Raw genomic sequence first — 10,770 nt, 5'->3', positions numbered from 1 at the left:
CCGCATCCTTTTTGCGCAAATGGGCGCAATTATCCTTTCAGAGGACGCGGGGCGTGCCAGCTGCCACACACGCTTAAGGATAACCCGCAGCATGTTTGATTTGCTAAACGGTTGCTTTTGTAGCCAGGACACAAGCCGACTGGCTACAGTAAATATTCGGTATAACGCACACAAGAAACAAAAATTATTCAGTTTAATTTAGATTGGTAAGAATTTTAAATGTTCAAAAAAGTTTTACAGCCTCTGTGCATTGCTCAGCCATACAGTTTCAAGGAAATTGCTGTGAACATCGCCAGATATAAACTCAACAATATGCCAAAATGGTCCTTGTCAGGACACCAGCCGCCTTGGTACAGTAATTGTGCAGTACAATTAACACAGATTACACATATGAACAATTAAAAAGTAAAAAATTAATAATAATTTGTTTTACATTGTGCTTAAATTATCAAATCCACAAAACTGAAATGTTCATCAACAGTTTGGCAGCCGCTGTGCATTGCTAAGCAAAACCGTTTGACAGCAATTGCTATAAGCATCGCAGTGTCCGTAAACATCGCACAACAACAAAGTGTAGAAAAATCTGAAGGAATTTCAACAACATGCTGTGGCGGTCGGTCGATTTGAAGGCAATTTGCACACATGAATTTAAAAGCATAGTTAGAACTGTCACCACGACTTGAAAGTGCACATTGAATGACAATTTTATATAATTTACATTTGCATTTATATTTTTTTACATTTATACAGTGATTTAATCAAATAAAGATCAGGCTATTAACGCATTAAGCATAGATATTTGTCAAAAAAGATTCAAGTATTTAATACCAAGTCGGGCTGGTGTCCATTTTTAGCACATTTTTCCCTTGCACACATTCCGTCTTCTTTTTCCCGGCAAACAAAAAAGAGAACTGATAAACGTAACGCAATAGTGGAAAATTGTTGAGACATGACGAGTTTTCGCAAACGGACCGTGCAAAAACCAATCCGTGGCACACGCACAAGCCCCCACACCGCCCAGGTGATCACCTCCAGCGGTAATCCATCGCTCGATCTGATTTTAGGCGGCGGACTGCCCATCGGCTCGATATGCCTGATTGGTAAGTGGAAACTGCGAAACGCAGTAATGGCTATCTGATATTCTAACTGTTGTTCGCGCAGAGGAGGATCGATTTATGACGCACGCCAAGGTGCTGGTCAAGTACTTCTTGGCGGAGGGCGTGCTGTCCAAGCAGGAGATATTTCTGGGCAGCCTGGACGATTTGCCAGCGGAAATGCTGCGTCGTCTGCCCAAGCCGCTGACCGACGAGGAGGTGGAGCAGGAGCAGCGCCAGGAGCAAGAGCAGCCGGCGGATAAGAATGGGCTGCGCATTGCCTTTCGCTACAGCGACTTGCCGCTGGTCAATTCGGAGCAGGCCACTGCCAAAATTGGACATCATTTTAACTTGATGGAGCACATGGAACCGATGATGCTCTCCTATGCCCAAGCCACCATCTGGGATGACAACAACAAAGCCAACATTGTTGTCCAAGAGGATGACATATGCAACTCCACCAGCTCGCTGGAGCCAACTGCTGCTGCTAGCGGCGATGAAGCAGCTCCAGTTGTTCAGCTCGAGGCCCAAAGCACTGCCAGCAACAACAATAACAACAACAACAACAACAATGACAATGCTACCACGGACAGCAGCACTGCCAACAATGCAACAAGCACAGCCGCAACAACAACTGCAACTGCAACTGCAACTGCGACGGCAACTGCAACAGCATCGCCGCCAGCCGCTCAGCCACATTTCTTCTACAATCCACGCTATGGCCGCCTGCTCGACTATCTGCAGCTGCTGCTGAACGACGAGAGCTTCGAGCCGGGCACCAATGTGCAGCAGAAGAATCTGTGCCGCGTCTGCCTCACCTCGCTGGGCTCGCCACTCTGGTACGATGAGCACTTTGCCGAGGATCTACTCAAGTTTCTAACCATATTGCGCGCCAGCGTGCGCAGCTGTACCGCCGTCTGTTTCATCACAATGCCCATGCATCTGATAGCCAAATATGTGAGTAAACAATAGATTCACGGAAATTTGCGACATCTTGAGCAGCTACTGATTTAATGATTGATACAGGAAACGAGCTTGGTGCCCAAGATACGTCAATTGGTGGACTATGCCATTGAGCTGGAATCGTTTGCCGGCTCTGAGCGTGAAACGCATCCGGCCTTCAAGGAGTACAGCGGCCTGTTGCATCTGCACAAGATGAGCGCCATTAATACGCTGGCTGTGCACATGCCCGAGACCACAGATCTGGCATTTAAGCTGCGCCGCAAGAAGTTTGTCATTGAGAAGCTGCATCTGCCACCAGGTAGGAGCTGCTGCACCCGAACACAAACCCTCCAATTACCTGTTGAATGTGTTTTAATTATCTTTGCAGAGCTGCAGGAGACGTCGGATCAGGCGGCAGCTGCTGATATGATGGCCTTGCCCAACTGCAGCGCCAATGTGCCGGTCAATTCAAATGTTTCCATGGATTTCTAGTGCCTGTTTGGCCCGATATTATGGCCATTGCCAGCACGTTTTGTTGGTTGTTTCATTAAACCTAATTTTATACTCTGTCTCTGCGCAAACAAAAAATCCCAAAGCTGTGCGAATGCAAATCAAATCTTTTGTACAACAAACCAACTCATTATTTGGCCTCAAAATCAACCCAAAACAAAAACTAAAAACTGAAAGCCACAGCAAAAGCAAAAATGCTGAAAAAGTTATAAAACAATTACCAATTATATATACAATATAGAGCGTTTGGCGTTTATTAGACGCAGACGCCGTTAGTACAACCAATTTTACAAGTTTTCTTATTTTAAATAGTTAATAATAATAACACAATATTGTACACAGAGTGCGCCCAAAATTTCCATATATACGTTGTGTGTGCATGTGAAAATTATTTTCCAAAAAAAAAAAAAAATGAAGAGATGCGAGCAAAATTTGTAAGATTTTATGTAGTTATATATGTATTAAAACAACAACAAAAAGCCATTGAAATTTTTTAAAAAGTAGTTTTTATACAATTTGGTTTTTATTTTTTTTTTTTATTGCAATTATATACACAAATTTTAAGTACAACTGCAATTGGTTTTCATTTTTTGTTAAATATTTGATTTACTAATATTTGAATATGTTATATGTATTTATTTTTTAGTTTTTGTCAAAAGAATATTTTACGCTTAGAACTAGCAATTTAAGTGCAGCCTATTCTATAAAAAGTATGGTATGTATTTAAATTCTTCAATATCGTATAAATCATTTAAAATTTCTTAAACAATCTGCAGGGTATCCCTGGATAGCTGACTAGCCCGGCACAACTTTAATCTTGAGACTGCTGCGATATTTGCCCAGCTCCGATTTCAGTTTCATATTCGGCCGCAGCGCATCGGCAAAGTATTCGTCGCACGGCGCATATGTCATATATAGTATGAAATCGGCTGCCTGTAGCCCATCTGGAGTCTGGTAGCAAATCTTGGGCAGCAGCAGGCGGCCCTCGTGCTGGCATTCGAGAAGCTTGTGGCCCAGGCTGCCCTCAATGGCCAGCTTCATGTTGGTAACGCCAGGCAGCTTGATGCTGGAAAGTGGAATGTGAGCCCGTGAATCAGGTTCAATGATGTTGTCAAGCTATTTATACTTGCTGTCCTCGAACTGCACCAGCAGCCTGTGCAAAACCAGTTGGGCGAACAGTCTGATCTCCAGATCCTTGGTCATCGTAAGCGGCAATAGCAGATCGACAATGCGCTGCAGCTGCTCGACCTTGATCTGATTGTACTTGCTGAGGCAGTAGATGTGCAGCACGGAGATCAAGGACAGCTGCTGGCAGGACTTGAGCGCGGCCAACTGCTGCAGACGCTTCAATAGCAGCTCCACGTTGGGCAGACAACGAGCCACCAGGCACTCGTACATATATCGAATATTCTCCCGCTCGTTGGCGGCCAAAAGCGCCAGCCACAACTGATCCGACCAGAAGCTGGAGCTTTTGAATGTGATCCTCAGCAATGCCCTGGCGATGCGCATTTTGATGCGATGCTCCTTGGAGTTATCCAGATAGTGCTGTTTCTTCTCGGTCATCTCGTTGTTGATGCGCAGCAGTTCCTCTAGAAGTGGGTTCGTATCGGTTTTACCTTCAATAACAAAATTAATATAACTATCGCGCTTTCTACAGCTGGTGAAGAAATAATTATACTGATTGATCAGATAACCATACTCGATGCTGTGTGGACAAATACGGAGCATTAGTTGAGATTGAAATACGAACTGCTCTACTTACCATTTTTCGCCTGAGAGTGGATTGCCCGAGAGTACGCCGCGTATTAGCAGCGCTGTGGGCACGCTCTTTGTGCAGCACAGGACGTTTATGTTCAGGAACTGGCTCGCCTCGAGCACCTCGTTTAGGATCTGATCGCTTTCCTCAATGGCCCAATGCGTAGAGGCGTACTTCACAATGGCCGTGGCACTGCAAGAGGGTAAGTGGTAGCAAGTTAGACTGTAACTGATCGACTAAATGATACCCTGTTTCCTGTAATCTTTTCCTAATCTGTATATATCAAACAACTTGGCTATATTGGGAAGTAGCTTAAGCTCTGAGCTAGCCCCGTTTATACAGACGGACGGAAAGACGTGGCTAAATTAACTCTGCAATCGATCTATTGTATCAAATACTGAGACAGAGACTTACACCAAAACGCTGTCCGGATATTGTTTTAGATATGCCATTAGGGCTTTAAGTATGCTCTCATCCTCTAATCTGGCCTCAATGTTGTTTAACAAAGTCGCTATACGTTGGGCTGTTAGAATGGTGCCTTGACTAACTAAGTCCCCGGGCTTGATGCTCATTTCGTCCAGTTGCTTCCAAGTGATGAGTTTCTCACAGGTAAACCAATCGACAGCTCGGTGCTGCACAAAACTTATCTCCTCCTCCGTTTCACATTTGAGTTTTTCGACTAGATATTGCTGCAGTTCTTTGAGATCTGTGATGCGCTCGAGCACATCTATGTTCAAATCGTATATCTCCTGATAAAAGTCGAGTATATGCATTCGTTCACTGGGACACTCGAGTTTCAGGCTGAAAAAGAAAGAGAATAGACGCCACCAGCCATGCTGAGCCCGGGGCAACTGGCTCAGTTGCTTATGCAGCTCGATGCCTACCTTGACATCTGAACAAATAATATAGTTCCATTAAATCTGGGTAAGTTGAAACTATGGTTGGTTTTACCTGTGCGATAAATCGTTGTGAACAGGGCTTTGTCGAAATAGACCATTTCCTCAGTGATATTTGTGCAATTCGCAATTTTTGATGTAAAACGTTTGTGATCCCTACAAAAATTATCACTTGTGCTGCAAAGCGCCTTCATAAACTGTATATAATCGCCCAGCGAGAAGCTTTCAATTGTGGGCTGAAATAAAAGAGTGTGAATATATTAATAGGTTGTGGATTTTCTGCACCGTTAACGACAATTTCGGAAAATCTCATCAATCTTAAAGGTAAAAAGTTCACCTTTATATCTCTTATGGCTTAGGCTAATCGTTCATCATCAGTCAGTCAATCAATTAATCAGAACAAGCGGTTAGAGATTTATGCCAAAAAGTTGCTCTACGCTTTTGCAACACTGTTCCGTATTTTATGAGACCTAACCTCAAAACCTTATACACATAACCTCAAAAGCGCATAATCTCAACTTGAAATGGGCTCAAACTCACCTCAATTTGAAACGGACTCAAACTCACCTCGAATATATCGAACATGCGATTTTGCGCCTCATAACGCAGAGTTTCATGCTGCAACGATCTGACACGCCCACAAATCTTCAAGAGCAAACTCTTGGCCACATGCGGCTGGCGAGGATGCATGCTGCGCAGCCAGTGCAGCAGGGGCAGACTCAGCCAGGGCACAGTAACCAGCGACTCGAGAAACTGGAGCGTGCCACTATTCTGGACAAACGCCTTGATATTTAGCTCCGGCAGCATGTAATCCTCGGCATCGTACAGCTCAGTTTTGTTGGTGGCATCCAGGAATTTGGTCAACAGATTGACACGGCGCAGCTCCGTGATGTTGGAGTGCAGCAGAAAGTATTCCAGAGTCCAGCGCACGACAAGCTTGTTGTGATTATCGACTAGTCTCAGATACAGGATTCGCAGCCAGCTGAGCCAATCGTTGTCCTGGCTGCTTGCCACAAAGCGTGGCAGCTGGCCGCTCAGCATGGGCAGCACCAAGTGCGAATCCTGCTGCTCCAGCTGCTCCATGATGACAATATAGGCCGGCCAGTGGGGCTCCACGCACCTCAGCGCCGCCTGCACCTGTGGACAGTCCTTGTCGCAATCCTTAATATTCTCCTTGCACTTCTCAATGCTGAGCAGCAGCTTGCGCATTATGGAATAGGCCAGCTGGCGGTTCTCGCTCAGCTCCGACTGCAACAGCTCCTGGATCACTGTGAACAGCTGCGGCGAGCAAGTGCACTCCAGCCCGAGCTCACGCACAAAGTCATCCAACAGATGTTCCAGTATTTGCCCCGCATGCGGATGCAGTTGCGCGCCCGCCAGCTGATCCCCTTCGGCGCCCAAGGATTCGCACAACGATATCGAGGAGAGTTTGCGCAGCAGACACAATCCCGGCCAGGGAAATTGACGTGCATGCGCCTGGACCGCATCGAGCACCTTGGAGATCTGCTCCCGATTCACATGCACGTTGTCCCTGTCCGCGATCACCACCGAGATCAGCTTGTCATAGAGCTTGGTGCCAAACTTGACCTCGTGGCTGCTGTTCAGCTGGCTGTAGATGCTCTGCAGGACACGCTTGAGTGCCTCCTCGTTGCCCTTCACCTTGTGTATGTCGATGAGATCGCACAGCATGTTGTCCATTTCCACATTTTCGCCATTCTCCAGCTGCGCATCACCCTCAGGCTTTTGTATTTGCATTGTTTTTGTCTTCTGAGTGATGGCAACTTTCCTTAGCTGATCCAAAGAAGGGTTACTCAAACTGTGTTTGTATCCTATACAAAAATATAAATATATATGTATATAAGTTTTCGACTTAAGCTTATGGGGCACAATATTTTCAGTTTTGACGCAAATTTCAATGGGAAATTTGGCCATTCTTCGCATTCGGTTTTCATTAAATTTTGGAGCCTCGCCTGTGGTAAATTTTGACCTATGTCTATATAGAATATTTGAGGGTGCCATGAATTTGACCATGAATTTTGACCAAGACTTATATTGCCAGATTTAGATAGAGGCCAACCAATGGGCAAAGACTTAAACCTCGTGAAAATCGGATGAGATTTGCCCGAGTTATCGAAGTGGGAAATTTCGACCTATGTCTATATAGAATAATAGCGTGTATACCCCTCTTAAAGATCTTTGAAAATTTGTTTTTAAACCGTTTACCACTGTTGCGCGCGGAATTGCCCATCTTGCTGAAACACGTATTCAGAATATTAAGAATACTTTTTTATAATTAAGAATACTTTTAAGAAGAGCAAGAGGTTCTAGTCGGGAGCTCCCGACTAGGGGATACCCTGAACCCCCTTCTTCCAACATCAAATGCATATATATATTTTATTTTAGAAGCTATATGTCAAGTTTGGTGACTCTGGCTCTTATTATTTACCTAAATTGCCCAAAAAACAGGATATCGATATCGATTTTTATCGATTGCTTGGAAACGGAGTAAGTTATCGATTATCGGAAACAAACTCGATCTGCGCAGGCCTACATCTAAAATTTCAAGTCTCTAGCTCTTATAGGTTCTGAGAGGCTTGCGTTCATACATACGGACAGACGGACAGACAGACAGACGAACAGACGGACAGACAGACAGACAGACAGACATGGCTAGATCGACTCGGCTATTGATGCTGATCAAGAATATATATACTTTATGGGGTCGGAAAAGCTTCCTTCTGCCTGTTGCATACATTTGGATTTTGCACAAATACAATATACCCGTATACCCATTTTTAATGGGTTCAGGGTATAAAAAGCAACAATTTACAAATAGAATTGTAAGCTAGTCATTTCGACTGGTTTGGTAAATCTAGTGTTAATAAATGAATCGGCTTATTCCCAAGTTAATCTCTTTCGGACCCAAGCGTAAACCCATCTGCTTTTCACCCACATCTCCAAAATGTTCAAGTTCATTGAACGCTGCACCTCTTAACCCCAGCGCCCAATTTGGATTACACTTTGCATCTTTGCCGCTGCTGTGGTGATTTCTAATTGCCCAGGCAACCCTTGGCAAGTGGTTGCGCCCACAACAGCTTTGACCCCAATCCCAAATGAGTGAAGTAATGAATGATTTAATGTGCTTGCGGGGCGGCGGAGGGCCGGGAACGGCTCTAGGCGTATTGCGCAGCGGCAGCGGATATGCCAGCGCCATGTGGATCACAACGGTAAAGTGGGCAGCGAGAGAGTGCGCGAGAGTGGGAGTACAAGCGGGAGAGAGTGTATAAAGAGAGCGCACCAAGCGCAGGTCAACAAGAAAATTCAATTAAAGTGTCTCCAAAAACGCAAAGAACACGCTCAGTACTGAGCATTTCCGAGAGTTGCTCCAAAAGTTTGTACAGTAGCTGTGCTGAGTCTGAACGTTAACTAGATAAGCTAGCAACAGCAATGGCTGCTCTCGCCGGTTTTGCTTTGTGTTCGATTCCTTTCGATATTCGAACATGCAGCGGTACCTTATCGAAAGTACTGTAATTTGTTCTCGCGTCTTCTCTTCGCGCAAAATGACTTTTATTTTAGTTGTGTTAAAAGTAAAAAGTTCAAAGATACTAAGTGACAATTATTTATAAACAAATGTAGTAATATTAATTAATATATAGATATGTTTGAGCCACATCCATTTGCCATGTCTTAAAACTCTTAAAGCAGCCGTCGCGCATAGAAAGATAAGCCTGTCCAACAAGTTTTCCATGCAGAGTTCTGACCAGCTCACATGGCTGTTGTTGTTGTTGTAGTTGTTGCTTCATTGTTTACAAACGGTTCCATTTGACTGCGGCTGCAGACGCAGCCGAGCAAAAGAATGAGAGAGCAAGAGCGAAAGCGGCAGAGAGCGTCTGTGAGAGTAAGAGTGAGAGAGATAGAGAGGGGCAGAACGTGATCGTAAACAGAAATGTGAGCGTTAGAGCTTAGCTGGGCTCTGCCTCAACGCTCGCGCGTGAACTTGCCACAACTTGGGGCAGCAAAATTGCTGCTGCCGCTGCTTTGGACTTTTCAGTTTATATTCAACCGTCAAGCGCGCCGTTTGGTTATAAAATAAAAAAGAAAGAAAAACCGTTGAAAATTAAAAATCGCTGTCGCTGCATTTTGTGCATTTCCACTTAAACAGCTGCCCAGCCGCAGAAATGACATAAAGAAAAGAACAATCTATGTGAAACGAACGAGGCTTGCCACATGCCACATGCTACAAAACGCTGACCGCTCAATTGTCTTAAAACTCACTTAATTAATTAAGAAACACCCACAACAACAGCGAAATGGGGCGCTGTTTTAATCACAAGTTTGTGCTCAACTTTTGCAACCTGTTGTTTTTGGTAAGTCTAGCACAGGTATATATATACATAGATAGATATATATGTATACTCTGATACATAGATGAGGTGAAATCTAGGCCCTATACTCGTCACAAGCTGCCCAAATTACTTGTGTAAAACTCCATTTGTTTCAGTTCAGTTGGGTGTAAAATAAGGGGTACCATGGTTATATGATGATGTTTACAAGAATTTAAAAAAAATCGACTTAGGAGTTAGGGCATACTCGCCCTATATAGCTGGCCGAATGGGCAAATCAAACAACTCCATTGGTCGGTGATTCTATTGGAAAATGCTGTATTCTAATTGGGATTTATACATCTAATTTTCATAATTTGATGTATTAAATAATTAGCAAGACACTCGTTCATGTCAACCATAAATAAGTAAATAAAAACTGGAATAGTTCCTGACTATAGAAATCTAAAATGAAGTCAAGGAGCAGGCAAATAATAGGATTATAATACTAATAAGATTATAAGGCAATTGGATTTTGAACAGCATGTAACCATGGATAAGTTCCTGATTATAGAAGTCTAAAAAGAAGTTAGGAATAAGGTAAACAATAAGTTTACAAAAAGCACTGTGATACCTTGGTCAACATATAGGGCACCTAAAGGGTTTCTGGCCTGCGATTCGAACCAGCAACTTCTCTAATAGGTTGTCGCGCCGTCAGTTAACGAGGATCCCTCTAAAATCAAATCAGTTTTTCCAGCTAACTTATCAAAATAGCCAGCCAAATAGTTGACACAAGATCGGTTTTTCAACTTATCTTATCTCGGGTCCACTTAACTCCTATCTTCCCGCCACACACCTGAGTTTGTTAGAGCATACGCTCTTCGTCTCTCTGGCGTTTTACACTATTTTGCTTGCTCGATTTTGTTGTATTATTTTATGTTCTGCTTGGCTGATTGAAACTATTTGAATGAGGCAGAGGACGGAGATGGAGGAGGCGGAGGAGTAGGAGGAGGAGTCCAAAAGTTTTTCGCCAACGCTTTTTGGCTGCCAAACGGGCGGACCAAGCGCAGGCGCAACTTGGCACCAGTAAAAAAAAACTCCAGTCGAGGGTATACGACTAGCAAATACCCTGTAGACAACTTGACGAAATTAACTGTATTAACTGGTAGATAACTTTTATGTCTACAGACAGATCATAATGAAATTTCCAAGGCTAAAAGAGGATATTTAAATATGTTTGTTTACCAAAA

General features: G+C 43.8%; 2 protein-coding genes across 2 annotated transcripts; one reads left to right on the top strand and one right to left on the bottom strand.

Annotated features, from left to right (window-relative positions):
• The first annotated feature begins 724 nt into the window (after positions 1 to 724).
• Positions 725 to 3,021, top strand: LOC115764555 (putative elongator complex protein 4). The gene is made up of 4 exons (XM_030707677.1): positions 725 to 1,100; positions 1,162 to 2,051; positions 2,121 to 2,355; positions 2,425 to 3,021. Exons 1-4 carry the CDS (start codon positions 950 to 952, stop codon positions 2,526 to 2,528), a joined length of 1,380 nt encoding a protein of 459 aa, XP_030563537.1. The 5' UTR covers positions 725 to 949; the 3' UTR covers positions 2,529 to 3,021.
• Positions 3,022 to 3,223: 202 nt separating this feature from the next.
• LOC115764544 lies at positions 3,224 to 7,059 on the bottom strand. The gene is made up of 6 exons (XM_030707658.1): positions 5,766 to 7,059; positions 5,254 to 5,434; positions 4,717 to 5,194; positions 4,309 to 4,494; positions 3,673 to 4,251; positions 3,224 to 3,612 (listed from the first exon to the last, which is right to left on the bottom strand). The coding sequence occupies exons 1-6, from the start codon at positions 6,951 to 6,953 to the stop codon at positions 3,342 to 3,344; spliced, it is 2,883 nt and encodes a 960-aa protein (XP_030563518.1). The 5' UTR covers positions 6,954 to 7,059; the 3' UTR covers positions 3,224 to 3,341.
• Positions 7,060 to 10,770: the final 3,711 nt, after the last annotated feature.

This window comes from Drosophila novamexicana, unplaced genomic scaffold (assembly GCF_003285875.2).
Source record: "Drosophila novamexicana strain 15010-1031.04,08,12 unplaced genomic scaffold, DnovRS2.1 tig00000858-arrow-arrow-pilon, whole genome shotgun sequence".
Lineage (NCBI taxonomy): Eukaryota > Metazoa > Arthropoda > Insecta > Diptera > Drosophilidae > Drosophila > Drosophila novamexicana.
This window is presented reverse-complemented; position numbering and strand designations above follow the sequence as displayed.